At 44.2% G+C, this 15,702-nt stretch overlaps 1 protein-coding gene across 1 annotated transcript; it reads left to right on the top strand.

Moving 5' to 3' along the window:
* On the top strand, positions 1 to 13,713 carry cnn3a (calponin 3, acidic a). The gene is made up of 7 exons (XM_062521638.1): positions 1 to 232; positions 9,729 to 9,850; positions 11,082 to 11,148; positions 11,525 to 11,662; positions 11,796 to 11,912; positions 12,044 to 12,190; positions 12,381 to 13,713. Exons 1-7 carry the CDS (start codon positions 176 to 178, stop codon positions 12,720 to 12,722), a joined length of 990 nt encoding a protein of 329 aa, XP_062377622.1. The 5' UTR covers positions 1 to 175; the 3' UTR covers positions 12,723 to 13,713.
* Positions 13,714 to 15,702: the final 1,989 nt, after the last annotated feature.

The raw sequence follows: 15,702 nt of genomic DNA, 5'->3' as shown, positions 1-15,702 counted from the left end.
TCAGAGTTCACGCAGCCTCTTTCACCAAACTCCAGTGACGGACCGAAACGCACGGATTTTTGTTCTTCTGTCGGGATACCGGTTTTACTTCGCTGCTTGAAATCTCGGAAAATACACTTTGTTGCTACTTTGTAGCTACTGACTCTTTTAACTATAAACTTTGCAACTTAAAATCATGACCCAATTCAACAAGGGACCAGCCTACGGATTATCCGCAGAGGTTAAAAGCAAGGTAAAGAAAATGTGGACATATTTGATGCACAGTAGCCTACAGTTTCTGTAGGCAACTGTATTGTTTTTGTTGTCCAAACCGGTTACAGCTGAGTTTTCAAACGAGGCAGTGTTCCAAAGGCTACGCAGAAATATTCTCAGTCATTCGCAAACAGCCAGCATCTGTTTAACTGATGTTGTTAAGCTTTTGACGGATAGGCCATTTGGCGTCGTCAACAACTGCAAGGATGACCATATTCAACATCATCTTATTCATTAGGCTACCTAATACCTGGACAGTGGTAAAGGGATCCCACTATAGTTTTACAACGGTGATTCTACAGAATGGCATACACTTACTGCGATGTATTGTTTATCATAAGCAAGATTAGGCTAATCTAACATTACTTCAGAAAACTTTGGTTATCTATTCGCGCTAGTCCAGAGTTGATTTGGGGAGCCACATTTCCAAAGGTTCCCCTCACGGTCCACCGTAGCCTAATCTTTTTTTTGTTTGTTGGCTAGATTATTGTCTCGCAAAACCATACAATCATCAAAATCCTCCACGAAGACCCAACTCTACGGAAAACGTTACATAGGCTACCATCTCCATTCATTATTTGTCTGAAGTTGAGGGAAGATTATTCCTCTTAGAAAAACGTGTGATTAAAACTACGTGCGCCGAAAGCCAAGTGCAACTCATTGTTATCCTTCTCTGGGAGGAGCCGAAGCAAGGACCTTGCTGCATGTGAGCAGCAAGATGTTGGTGCACATGGGACATTTAGACTAGCTTTTCCATTTAAATATCTCGGATTGTTGATGCAGCCTGTGCGAATAGTCAAGGGCCCGATTATTACAAATTGATGTGCGCAAATTGGTGTTGGTTAACCGTAGACCGCACAATAAAAAAAACTTCAGTCACAGCTAGGACAATGCATGTCCTAGTTCAAATCGAATGGCGCCCTCACCCATTCTTAAACTAAATCAGAGGAGGTTTCTTTCAGCTTTTGAAGTTATCTTCTGATGGGAATGGTCGAATTTCAGTTAACGCGTTAGACCTTTTCTTCTGTGGTTAAATTATAACTCAAATTCAGATGGAAGTCTGATCCTGTTAAAATTGTTAGAGAATGACATCATCGGTTATCCGATGGAAGTGGGCAGGACTAGTGTTAAATGAATGGTGAACTGACTGAACTGCAGTGACTGAACTGAATAAAAGTTCACTGCATCCACCTCATGACTTGCAAAGAGTTGACTAATGCAAAAGTTTTTTGGCTTTGTACGATGGTTGAACTGTAAAGTAATTAGAGGACAAATGTTTATCAAACCACAGAAGCAATGGCATATAAGAAAACATTACAGATTAACAGATCAGTTGTTGTCAGACTATGAGCTCCTTACACCAAACAACTTTGACACGATTTGGGAAAGATTCTTGAGAGATTATAGTCTTTTAACTAATGCTCCCCATTCAAGCTTTACTCAGAAGACTACTCACAATCTTTCAAGAATCTTTCCCAAATTTTGTTGGAGTGTTTATAAATTAGTATATATATAATATACATTAGTTGAGATGCTACAGAACAACTTGATATGAACATGTGACGGCTCATAATTGTCTGAATTATGAGATTAACCTAGTTTGAAATTGCAGTAGGTAGGTAGGCTACTAGTTGTTGAAGGTGCTCATCTTGATTGTATGGTAGTTTAGGATTTGTCAGTTCATGTAACTTTGACATATTCTCCTGTTAATATACTACATTATGTGACAACTTTGTTGAGCAACTTGTTGCATCTGTGGTACTTCTTCAATATGTTAATCTCAAAAAATCTATAATCTGGATTTTAAATTTATCACACTGTAGCTCCCTCTATACGTCCCAGAAAAGGCTTCTCATCTGGATAAAGTTTGCACATCCAATGGGTAGTCTCTGGAAACTCACTTAAGCTGTGGTTCTTTGGGTTTACCTCCTGTGATGGAGGACATCTATGAAGCATGTGGCCAAAGCCTAGCTGCCAAGTTTTGGCTCCGGTTTCTCTTTAGGGGGCTTCGTTGCATAACTCAGTTTGATGTTGGATGCCATTGTCATTGTTTGTTTTGTTGTGGTGCTGCTGGCCAGGGTTGGCTGTTTTTCTTTCATGGCCCGTTGACCACTGTTTCTTTCCGCTCATGTTTTAACTCGGTGTAAAAATCTGTTGCAATGACGTGCATGTCTTAAAGTGGGTCAGGTGAAGGGGAAAAAAAGAAGAAAATTGTGCTTTGCCAAGGGGGTATTAAAATGAGAAATTATCAGCTCCTTTCCTTATGTCAGTATGATTTTGAAGTATTCTCCACGACGGCTGCCAAGGGACTGGGGTTTATTGGAAAGCCAACAAATATATTTCAATGTTTTTGACAGGAAAGTGGAACACACTTGAGTTTTTTGTCTTCTCTTTTTTTGCTGGTATGACTTTTAACTCTACAGACTCCCCCATAACTGTCAGCACTAATTGACTGTCTCTGTCATTTAATTCGCCTCGTTTGAGTCCTTAAAGTATGGCTGATGAGAATGATGGACAAAACTTCATAAGGTATCAACATGTCAAGCTAATGTAAAGCACAATTTGTTCTAGCCAGAGACTTTTTCCCTTCTTTTTTTCCATTTTGTAGTTGTGCAAATTCATTTCATTAGGTGGCTTGAGAAAGAACCGACTCTTATTGATTGACTCTTGACTCAACCATGTCTGTGCAAATGTTTGTTGCTTTAGAAGTAGACCATTGAAGTGTGTGTCTGGATTTTTATGACCCAGTGAGCAAGGTGCTGCCAAGTTGCATTAGGTTGAGGGTGGGGTGGGGGGGGGGGGGGGGGGTCGGGTCTTGCACATCAGACTGGACGAAAATAAGTCGTTTTGCAGGCTCGCATTGTTTGAGCACTTCTCATGGGTCAAGAAGTCGAGGACCTGTTGGTCTTGTTCCTCGGCTTTAATGACGGTTATATATATTTTTAAACTCTCATGGTTTCTTGGAAAGTTGAGGAATGAGGTCAGAAGTGTCACGTTTCCATGTGAGATGTCAAGTGAATTGGAAAATATGACGTTGATGAGTCTGGGCGGATGCACATATTTTACCGTATGCTTATGCAGTTCAGTATATCAGTGTTGAGGAGGGCATGGTGTGAGCACTCTCCCAGCATAATTCTGCTGTCAGAAAGGTCAATTTTGTTTATGGCTGGTTGTCACAACTTTACTTCACATATATGGGAAAAAGAATCGGGGATTTCGTTGGTCTATCCACATCTGATGATTCCCCAAATAACACCTACAGTATAGCCAATTCGCCAAACCAAATCTGTGCTTAATTTTAGACATAATCCTACAAGAGGTCTAGAGATGTATTGTTTTCCTTGCACAATGAGGGTCTTTGGAGTAACTGTTTGGTTTTTCCCATTGTGGTTCCTGTTTGCCTTTGGGTGGGCGAATTGTTGGCTCAGCGGGAACACAGAGCAAGGGATTGTACTGCATCTGAACCTTTTGTGTTTCCCGGAAGACAACTTGTTGCCGACTTGTCCCAAATTCTTTTTACTGAATTTGGCGGAAGATTGAATACTAATAAAGAAAATCTTAATTCTTGAATGCTGACTAGGGACAAATCCCATTTTCAGGTATCTGATATTGCATCCTCTTTAGACTACAGACGCAACCTTTGGATATTTGGAGGTTTTGTAGTCCTGCCAGCACTTTGTAAATTGAATCGAATCATCAAAGTGATGAAAAGTCACTTTGACCAAAAAAAAAAAGGAAAAACAGTGTTTGAGCAAACCCTTCCAAGCCTTCTCTCATTTGTTTATAATAACCTCCTGGAGCAGTTCCATGTCTCTGTGCTGCAGGCACTGGATTCCCACCACAATGCTACAGCGGCAGCTAAACTCCCTCAGCCGTGATGTTCTGCATCGCTGAGGGTCTGGAGGAGGGTGCTGTGGTGTGTGCGCTTTGGTGGTTAAAGATACCTTGTGTTATTTTTTAACTTTTTTTTCTTTTTTTAAATTCTTTTTCACTAATCTGGGAAGCTGTTTCTCCTCAACGCTCTAGTTCACATCGGACTGTGGCATGCCTGCCCAGCCTGGACTCTATCTCCCGTGTGTGTGTGTGTGTGTGTGTGTGTGTGTGTGTGTGTGTGTGTGTCTCCTGTGGTCGTGGATCTCCGGTGTCCTGAAGGAGGGCCAAGGCCCGAATGAATAGGTCCTCACTCAGGACTCTCTGTCCTGGGAGAGGCCAAAAGGGTTCTGGGGTGGGGGTTGTTGGTTGGATGAAGGTCGAAGAGAAGATAAATGGTGTGGTTTGGGTCACTGTGGTGTAACCACACCAGTTCTGGCTGATGGATGTGACGCCTATGTGATCTGATTTCTCGACTGGGCACTGAGGCATTTTCTGAGTCCTTTGCCTTTGCCTGTGCTCAGCAATATCAAGTGCCTTGATGAGGTGACCCTGGGTGGTGGTGGAGGTGGTGGTGGTGGTGGTGGTGGTGGTGGTGGTGGTATCTGAGGAGGAGGAGGTTTATTAGCAATGCCAGCAATGTGCTGACCATGGAGGTATTATAAGAACTGGAGAAAGTTAACAAGTCCCGTCCCCATTCATTTCAATGGGAATGCTAGGCTAGTGAAAATTGCCAAAATTTACTGATTTTTTTCAGGCTTCAACATGGCGTTTCAAGGGGCTTGTTTCCGGTGCCGTTTTACTTAGCCAATTAAGTGCCATGTTACTGATTGACTTAAGGTACAGAAGGAGAGCTCATGCCCACACTAAGCTCGTGCATGAGCTGAGAGTGGAACAGCCACCAATCAGCATGAGGAGAAACGGCACCGGACATGATGTATTTCTGGAAAATGGCGACAAGGAAGTGCCTTGCTAATCGGCGAAGCTAATCAGTCAAATCCTGACCCCCTGGTGCTGACGAATGACACTTTCTCCGGATTGGTTCAGGGCATCCTCAGCATCAGGACTGTTTGTTAACCCTGTGCTGCCATTTTAGGAAGAGCAGGAACATCCTTTTCCTGGACCTATTGTTTTAGTTGTCTTTCCCCCTCCTTTAGACACACACACACACACACACACACACAAATGGCCATGAATGTTTAACCTTGAAAGGATCTGCTGTACAAAGTTGTCTCTCTGATATCAGTCTGCATGGTGTAGAAAGCCCTTGCGCAAACACTTATTGATTCTCAATCCTATATTGGAAACCAGAACGCAAAAATGATTTTGTCTGACGTAAAATGCTGTGTTGCGCAGTAGATTTATGGAGGATAAGAACATAATGGAAGATGGTGCTGTACGTCGTTGCTCAGTTGAGTTGGAGATGTTTTGATTGTTTGATGTAGCCCGAGCTTCCCGATCTTATGTAAACATTTCTAGTTCACTTCACTTGTATTGTACCGGCAATCGCCTCGCATTATGTGGTCGGTTGAGCATTGCTAGAGCAAACGCATGGTTAAATATTAATGAGCACCAGCTGGGCTAATTGTGCAACCACAGTTCAATACTTGTCACATGTGTGGTTTAATAAATGGTTGATCCAACATGCTAGTAGGTCACCATTTATATGCAGTTTTATTAGTGCATAGCAGGATTGTTTACTTCTGGTAATTCATTTGATCAGATTTCATTGCATTGCTGTCTTTCTCACCCTCTCGAAGATGTGCCACGTTGATGAGCATAAAAGCTTCACATAAAGGCCTTTTGTAAGACTTGTAAAGGCTTCATTTTAAAAGGAACATTTATCCCACCGAGGAACTGTCTAGACTTGCATTAAACCATGTATGAATTGTCCTCAAGGGTGATATTATGCTCAACACAGTTGGGTTGTGCCATGTTTTTTGACCTCCTGGCCGCCATCCCCGGCCTCTCCAGATGTTTGCCTGGTTCAGGGAGGGATGTCATCAGGAAACGCAAACGGGCTCGAGCTTGCAGATGGGGTGGGGCTTCCAGAAGTTTCCACAGCGACTTGAGATGTAAACTTCTAGTTTTTTTTATCCCCTTCCCCCACCTCCTAGAAGATCTCTTTAACAACTCCATCAATATAAAGAGAGCTGGATCTCATTTCTCCACTGCAACCCCCCCCCCCCCCCCCCCCACACCCTTCTCCTGGGATCTTGGCAGTCTTCCCAGAGCACGACTGCCAAAAGAAGTGGAGAGAAGGAGAGGGGAGGAGAGGAAGAAAGAAGGAGAGAGTGAGGGAGACGGAGGGAGAGAAAAGCTCTGCCCTCTAATCCATCCCTCTCTCTTGAACAGCCCATCTGTACTTCTCTGGTATTGGTCCCTGGCTTCAGTCTCACAAAAGGCTACTGATTAATTCCCGCACGATTACTCCAGAGATGGTTGTCATGGATGCGGCCGGCCATTCTGTGCTGCTGTTAAAGCCCCCCAAACGAAAAACCCTTTCATATCATCAGCGCCTCAAATCTTCCACTGACTCATGTTTTGGAACAAACTCTCTCGCCGACGTGCCCTTTCCCAAGATGGTGGCTGCATTCAAAGGCCTTGGCCTTTTCATCGGTCAGTTTTGTGTGGATGGCGCGTTGAACTGGATGGGGTGAGAGGGGAATGATCTGCCATGATCTGACCTCAAATAGAACAGAGGGACATGGGCATTATCCTTATGTCCTTTTCTTCCTTTCCCCTCCTCTTGTGGTGATGGGTCACATTCCTGCTGACAGTGGCTTGGTGTGGGGGAGTGATTGACTGTAGATTAACAGAAATGGCCCTTTTCTTTCTGCAGTGAGTGTGGGGGTGCATGGGAACGTTCATCTACAAGTTTATGGGCCTTTTTCCCTTTCAGGCCCGCATTTGTAAAACTGTCGGTACTCCTGTGTGAGAGTAGATGTGTATAGCTTTTGTCTTTTATGAGTGTTAAGTGTTTCTGCTTGACACTGAACAATTTCCCTCCCCGTGGCCTGTCTGTGCGGCATGCCAGGGTTACGTGAATGATGTGGTGGCAACGAGCGAATATCGGCTCACGGGGAGTGTGCTGGGTTTAGCGTATACGAGTGGAGAAGCCAAACAATGAGTGGACTGTGAAATGGAGTGGCGTCCAGATGTTTTCTCTCCGGCCTCCTCATCCTCTCTCTCTCTCTCTCTCTCTCTCTCTCTCTCTCTCTCTCTCTCTCTCTCTCTCTCTCTCTCTCTCTCTCTCTCTCTCTCTCTGACTAACTCCTCTTCTCTTCTCTTCTTTTCTCTCTCTCTCTCTCTCTCTCTCTCTCTCTCTCTCTCTCTCTCTCTCTCTCTCTCTCTCTCTCTGACTAACTCCTCTTCTCTTCTCTTCTCTTCTTTTCTCTCTCCCCCTCTGTGTCTGTATCCAGCCGTCTGTCATGGGAGAGTTTGGGAAGAGTGAGAGAGAGAGCAAAAGGAGGGGGGGTGGAATCACTTTTTGAAAGTTGAGTAGTATGTTGACTTCAGTGTGTGTGTGTGTGTGTGTGTGTGTGTGTGTGTTGTTACCAGAGTAGGGGTGTCCCTCTCTATCTTCCGAGAGTGCCTCCTCTTCTAACGGCACCAACAGCGACGTAGCACTCTTAACTTACATTCCGCTTATCTACAGTACATCTACATTGACTCAACTGTCGTTCTATTTCGTGTACGTTTTTAGAAGTCGCTCTAGAGAACAGTGTCCACTAATTGAATAAATGTGTGTGTGTGTGTATGTCTGTGAGAGAGAGGGACTGAAGTGCGAGAAAGTTAATATCTTATGATCCCTTATGGCTTTCCTGTCATCGGATTGATTTAAGGTCATTGCTAAACTCTGTGTGTGTGTCTGTATGTCTGTGTTTCAGTGCCTGTTCAACTGTCAGCACTGATAACAGGAACTGAAGGTCTAAGCCTCCTTCCAGTCTGAAATCTGAAAGTGATAACTTGGCAGCTTGTCCAAGGGCATGTGGCTGGTTCCATATTTAATGAGAAGCTTGCTGATTGTCGTGTGTGTGTGTGTGTGTGTGCGTGTGTGTGTGCGCGTGCGTGCCCAGGGGGACGCTGGGCCTCCTTGTGCTCTACTTTCACACATGTTGCGGAGGTTTCTGTGTGGGAAGTCTAAATTGCCCTCCAGTGTTTTCATGCCCATCTTGAGTCCTTCACTCTCACTGACCGTGGCCATCTCTCCTCTGTACACAATAGAGAAGATTGGCCACTTCCTGTAAGTTTGTGATGACAACGATCCATTTCAACAGTACTGTGCCAAGCAGGAAATACTATGAGATGTTTGTGACTCTCACCATGGAATCAACACTGATTAACGCAGGGCTGTGAAATCGCTGACGTAGATATAAATATCTGTTGAGATTTACTCGCTCTTCCAGGAATAGTTTCTCTTGATCTAAATACCTGGTTGAAACGCACTCATTGTCTGGTCTTCTGATGTGGTGTGTTGAATTACGTGAGGATTTTGCTGAGACGTCACGGTTGCAGGTGTAGGTCACAGGACCCTTGTAGTCGATGATCATGCAGCTCTTCTATCTCTAGCTGTCAGCACACACACACACACACACACACACACACACAGCGCTTTTCAGAGGACAGCAGAGCCGCTGTTATTTAGTCCACAGAGTCCACAGAGTCCACAGAGTTTCCTGTGAAGGGACCTGGGAAACAGGAAACTTATGTCACTGACCGAACTCACCAAAGGGATGGGTCTTTTTTTCATGGCAGTGGTGGTAGTGGTGGTGTTGTTGTTGTTGTTATTTTTTTTAACTGAGTTTCCAGTCCGTGACGGGAGTCATTCTTGTTCTACAACCAGCAGGCCAACGAGACAAAGCCTGCAGCCTTTATCATTTGGACCATCTCGAAACTATTTTCAAAAGTAGGCATCACCGCTTTTGTTTTTCTTTGTCCTCCCACATTTGTTCCCATGGTTTTTGCTTTCAGAAAGGTTAAATGGTTAAACAAAGTGTTTTAACGATAACCATACCCTCAATTGAGCCCAAGGAAAAGTGTGTGTGTGTGTGTGTGTGTGTGTGTGTGTGTGTGTGTGTGTGTTTAATACAACAACTAAAGCTTTTATAAAAGATTGTCTCCTTCAGCACACGGCATACCCAAGTTTTTTTTTTTTCTCTCTCTCTCTCTCTCTCTCCCTTTTCCCTCTCGTAAAAGGATTCCAGTCATTTGTGCGTCTGCCTCTGTTCCTTGGCGGTGAAATAACACTTTGCATCTGGTGTTGATTTGATTTGACACGGCCCAAGTGGAGGAAACCAAGGTCTCCTGATGAGGCCCTAATTATGTAATCGCAGGCCCCTCGTGCGCTCGTCCGTAAAAGACCCACCTCCTGGCACAGCACCTCCCTGGCACTCACTTCCACATTTTTTTTAGGATGGCTGAACTTTTCTACCTTCAAAAAAAAAAGGGGGAAAAAAGCTGATTGTCCTCACCATCTGATAGATGGGTGTGGTTGACTGTGTCTGTGTGGCAATGGGTGTCGTGTGAGTGTTTTGTTTGTTTTTCTTAGAGTTTCTTTTATTTGCATCGATTTGATTTGTTATGATTTTTTTTCCCCCTTTTAGATTGCTCAGAAGTATGACATGCAAAAAGAGGAGGAGCTGCGCTTCTGGATTGAGGAGGTTACGGGCATGCCCATCGGAGACAACTTCCAGAAGGGCCTGAAGGATGGGGTCATCTTGTGCGAGTGAGTGTGTGTGTGTCTGGGTTTGTGTCATGCGTCAGTGGCGAGTGTTTCCTACTTCTTGGAAAATACGTCTTTATCGTATGCATGGGTGGTGTTCGTATGGGTGTTGGTTTCCTGATCTGTGTGTGTGTGTGTGTGTGTGTGTGTGTGTGTGTGTGTGTGTGTGTTCATGCTCAGTCCTGGGAGGCTGGAACAGATCTGACATGGTGACTTTGTGGGCGACCGTGTGCTCAGCCTGCCTGCTGTTTAGACAGCTGATGTGAATTGCATAGGGGAGAAGGGGCTGACTCGGGATCAGTACAAGAACAAGTCACCTTTTATTATGAGTTCAGATGCATCATCTCTGTTTGGAAATGTCGATTCTCATGATCGTGTGTGTGTGTGTGTCACATGGTCATAGGATCACATGAATTTTGAGGGTTAAGAGGACAATATGCCATGATCATATGAATCTGCACATGTATGCCACTTCTAATAGACTAGGTGCACAAAAGGCTCTTCCTGTATACTCATTTATTTCCGGTGGAAATTAAACTGTTGTAATGGCATCTTCTGTTATATTATGCTCGTTAAATCTTCCACTCTGACACTGAATATCTTGTTCAACTAATAATAACAATTTCAACACATATAAATCGTTCTTTGTCGTAACGTGCTGATTCCCAGGTGCAGCATCCAACCGGGTCCGTGTAGACAGTAGACACTAATTGCATTACCAATAGTGGCAGGCTCAAACACACCTGGCTCCACCGGAAACAAACGAGCGTACAGAGAGCCTTTCCTGCATGTAGCCTATTATACAATGACCTGTGACTGGCAAGATCACCAAGATACAAATAAACTGTGATGTGTAGAGGAAGATGGAAAATACTAAGACATATGAGGACATCAGGTTTTATCTTCTACCTCCATGTTCTTGCGTGGTTATCTTTAGTTGTCCTCATTCACTGTGTTTGGAGTCAACACATTCTGTACTGGATTTAAAGCACAGGAGTATGCACCTAAAATGATACAGGGAGTAATCGAGACAGGGTTACCCAAGCTGTGAATGGAGATTATAGGCTACAAATCCGGAATGTTCTCTTAAAAGTCATTGACAGTTGTGCTAGCTGAGAAGGATTGTGATTAGTTGATGTATTAAATTGCTATTAACTCTGTTTTTAATGTTGTATGGGTTGATGAGTACTGTTTATGAAAAAGAACATGACCACGTTCCTCGTTCATTTTCCAGACTGATCAACAAACTACAGCCTGGTTCAATAAAGAAAATCAACCATTCACAGCTGAACTGGCACAAGGTAACAACTGTTTTGCAATTATCTTCTGCTGGGGGGGTCTCCCCGTTCGGCTTGTAGAGGAATCCGGTTGTACCGTACTCACATGTGTTCTTTAGGCCATGCTGCTACAGAAATAGCCTCTCTTTAACATTTTAATGACATTACAGACCTGCAGCAACTATGGCGTGCCTTGGGAATAATCAGACCTATTCACAAGGCATTTTACCACTCTCGCTAACAACAGGTTCTTTATCTGATTATTGCATCCTGATGGTGTTGCCAGAGAGTGAGTGAGTGAGTAAGTAAGTGAGAGAGAGTGAGTAAGAGAGAGCAAGAGTGAAAGAGCAAGTGAGAGGGGGGGGAAATGATTTTCTCTGTTCTCTTTGTTCGCCCTTAGCTGGAGAACCTTGGGAATTTCATCAAAGCCATATTAACTTATGGCTTGAAGCCCAATGATATCTTTGAAGCCAATGACCTCTTTGAAAATGGGAATATGACTCAAGTCCAGACCACACTGCTCGCTCTGGCCAGCATGGTATGTATGCCCCTCAGACTCTGGGTTAAAGAGTGTTCCTGGCCTGTTTTGTTTGTTTCTATTTGGACTAAATGTCTTGATATTTCCTTTTGCTCACTCTTACAACTGTTGTTTGTCTTGTTGTGTCTGCCAGGGAAAGACCAAAGGCATGGACTCAAAGATTGACATCGGGGTGAAATACGCAGACAAACAAGCACGGCATTTTGACGATGAGAAGATGAAGGCTGGCCAATGTGTAATCGGACTACAGGTGAGACTCCACTCCTTTCCAAAGGATAATGTTTTAGATATTTTCAGCACAGCACTGTAGTCCCTGAAGTGTTTCCAATCTAATGCCACTGCTATTGCTTATAATAACATGAATCATCTTGTTTCTCTCAGATGGGAACCAATAAGTGTGCGAGCCAGGCCGGCATGACTGCTTACGGGACAAGGAGACATCTGTACGATCCAAAGACACAGACGGACAAGCCTTACGACCAGACCACCATCAGTCTACAGATGGGCACCAACAAAGGAGCAAGTCAGGTACGTAGTTTCCCTGCGCACTAGGACAACACAACATAGCCCCTTTTGTCCCCCTCAAATCTTCAGGTGACTGGTGGTCAAATCTCTCATTCTCAGATATTTTGCAAAATAATCCTCTGTTTCTTTCTTTCTTTCTTTCTTTCGCTCTTTCTTTCGCTCTTTCTTTCTCTCGCTCTCTTTCTATCTCTAGGCTGGCATGTCTGCCCCAGGCACCAGGAGGGACATCTTTGACCAGAAGGTGGCACAGCAGCCGGTCGACTCCTCCACCATCTCCCTGCAGATGGGCACCAACAAGGTGGCATCCCAGAAGGGCATGAGTGTCTACGGGCTGGGCCGCCAGGTCTACGACCCCAAGTACTGCGCCCCTCCCACGGAGCCCGTTATCCACGCCAACGGCAGCCAGGGCACGGGCACCAATGGCTCGGAGATCAGCGACAGTGACTATCAGGCCGAGTACCAGGAGGAGGAGTACCAGGGCAGTTACCATGACGAGTACAGCGGACACTACACCGACCAAGGCATCGACTATTAGGCATGGCCCATCACACCGTTAGTCGAAGCAGTATTAACTAGTTGTATTATCAACAGAGCAAGTCTTTTGCTATCCTCGCTAGTCTTCCTGTATTTTTTTTTTATTATTATTTGAAATGTTGGATCATTTTAGGCATTATGTTGCCCGAATGACTGTTTTTTTTCTCCCAGCCTTCCATTCAATGGCGGTTTGAACAGCAATGCTTTGTTTTGTTTTGGGGATTTGTTTTAGAATGGTAATATATATGGTGATTTCTGCCATTTAAAGATTGAGACCATTCCATTTAGTTCCCTTTTTCATTTTTTAGAATGGTAAAATGGAGATTTATCCCGTTTTAAAGATTGAGACCATTCCTTAATGTTTTTAAAATGTCTAATGAAGTATGGATTACTGTGAAGTATTGTCTCCCTTCCTTTCAAACTATGCAGCATCTGCTTCATGCAATAATTCTACCCTCTTAAAAATACCTGATGACTTTTTGTATTAAGATTTCAATATTTTAAAAAAGAAATCAGAATCATCAGTCTTAAGGTTTGGCAGCCATTTTGATTTTGTCTGATGCTCTTTCACTCTCTAGTCCTTCCTGTCATGATCTGACATCAATCTTGGGAACAAGAGTTGAGAACCGGAAGACAATTTCTTGCATCATTCCATTCATATTTTTTTTGTTTTGTTATTTTTTTACATCACTGGAAGATCTCTTCTGACTTTCCTGACCTCCTTTCTTCTCTGAAATCACAAAAAAAGTGTGAGTGCTTTGTTTGTAAAGAATAACTTCAGTAGACTGGATGACCAAAAAGTTTTAGTTTTCCTGCTTTTACTGCCTAGGGTTTTTTTATTTGTGCAATTATGTCTCATGTTTTGAAAAGAAGAGAAAAAACTATCCCATGCTCCCTCTGTATTTATTGCCATGTCTCTCAGTATAAGCCTTTCCTGTCATATGGTTCTTTTTATGAATAAATTGTATGTTATAAATAAAGCCTTAAATGACTTGGTTCTACAAGTATTTCTATTCACAGCTTACAATTACTCAAGAAAAAAATCACTCAAAAACAAATTCTTTTGAAATCATAACCTTCAATCTGGTGTTTTCCCCTCCATGAAATCGTAATTGATTTTGATCTGAATTAAATGACATGCTTACAGGAAGTGTTTTTCCACCTTGTGAATCGGGTTGGCAAGAGACGGTTGCCCTGCAGGGTAGCACTGAACTGAGCGAGACTTCTGATGACATCAGCTGGCACAATCTCGCTCGAGACTTTTATGGTGGCGTGTTGGAATGGAGCATAGCTTCAGATGTGCCTATAATCTATTCATACAGGAAGATATTCTCATAAATCTTTAGGGATTCTTTTTTTTTTATTTTATTTTTTTACTTTTTCGAGGCCGTAGCCCTGGAGGAGTTTTTGGAAGGGATATTTTTTGGAGGGGGTGGTGGTGGGGAGGGGGCTGTCCTTCGGTCAATATCCCACAGTTTCTGGAAACTGTTATATAACCATACTGAGTGGAAAACCAGAGCAGCCGAGCAGCGCGGCAGCTCAGCTCAAAAAAAGAAGACTGAAGAGAAAAACGGTCTTGTTCCTCTACAAGCATCATGTGTGAGACACTTCCCAGCAGCTCTTTCTTTGTCATGATTTGTTGAAACTGCAGATGAGTGTTGATTTTTCTCTGAGTGTACGCCTATTCATGTGTTGCAAACCCCCATGTGGTGGATCACATTTGATCTCAATCAAGACCAGAACAGCATGGTTGACGTACTACGCTCGGCCACCGAGCAGATCCATCTACGCGTAAACAACAGAGGAGTGCGGTGGGGGTAGGGTTGGGTTTTGGCGAGGGCTTCGGCCGACATCCACCGCCGAGCGGAGCGACCTGGAACATCTAACAGCCCCCTTTGTGTTTGATTAAGCTTGTCGTTCTTTCTTCTTCCCCAGTCATGAATGCTGAGGACTGCGGGACGAGGGGGACGGACAAAATGAAAGCAATGTGATGAGGATGTGCAGGGGTGAGGGAGGGACGAACATTCCTCGTTCGTAGGCATGGATGAGAATCGAGCTCTTAAGCCCTCCACCAACGCTGGACTTGGGCCTGGGAAGAAACCAGTAATTCAGTCAAGGCCTCTGTTAGAAAGGAATGTGAAAGTTTTGGCCCGGTGCGCTTCTTGGCCGCATTGTGAGCGTGTTGCACTGCACCATTGCACCTTTGGATATGTCCCCTAATTGGTATGCAAGGTGTGTAGGGACCCAATCCCTCAAGACACACTGGGAGTCTGGAGTGTTCTTTCTCTTTCTCTCTGTCTCTCTGCCTATAGATTTTCTTTGACTGACCGTTGACATGCAGCCATGGGGATTGTTTACCCAAGTGACATGACAACAGCGTGTTGTTGCCAGTGGCCTGTGTGCACTCAGCTGAACTGGATGTTGTGCAAGTGGACGATGTGAACCCCACGTGAGGGTGCGATCAAACAAAGGCATCGCCGGTGAAAGGCACAGTCCAAACGGTGTCTACAGAGTAACCAATGGGCTGCCTGAGAAAACCATGGCATTCATTCAATCTTTCTCTCTCTCTCTCTCTTTCCTCCTGCTCTCTCTCTCTCTCTCTCTCTCTCTCTCTCCCCTCTTTTTTTTTATCCCACAGACTGCTGCCTAGGAATAATCACTGCTTTGTGTGTTGGCTGTGGAATCCGGGACGAAAATGCAAGACTCAATTATAGAGAGGGCCCAAAAAAAAGTTGGTTACCGCAGTAACCACGGAAAAGGCCTTTAAAGACAAGCAGAAACCCAAACCAGTCCTGTAGCATTGCGCTCAGAGTACTGGAAACCTCAGGCGTGAGTTACACCCCCAACCCCAGCAGTACCGCAAGCCTAGCCTAGCCTACCCCAGCACTCCCCACACTCCCCTCTCCCCCTGCAGCAGAGGCTGTTCCAGGCCAAAAGCGCGCCAGGCAGCCACCGCACTAAGACCCTTTGATAAATGGTGC

The sequence above is a fragment of the Sardina pilchardus genome, chromosome 19 (genome assembly GCF_963854185.1).
Source record: "Sardina pilchardus chromosome 19, fSarPil1.1, whole genome shotgun sequence".
Lineage (NCBI taxonomy): Eukaryota > Metazoa > Chordata > Actinopteri > Clupeiformes > Clupeidae > Sardina > Sardina pilchardus.
This window is presented reverse-complemented; position numbering and strand designations above follow the sequence as displayed.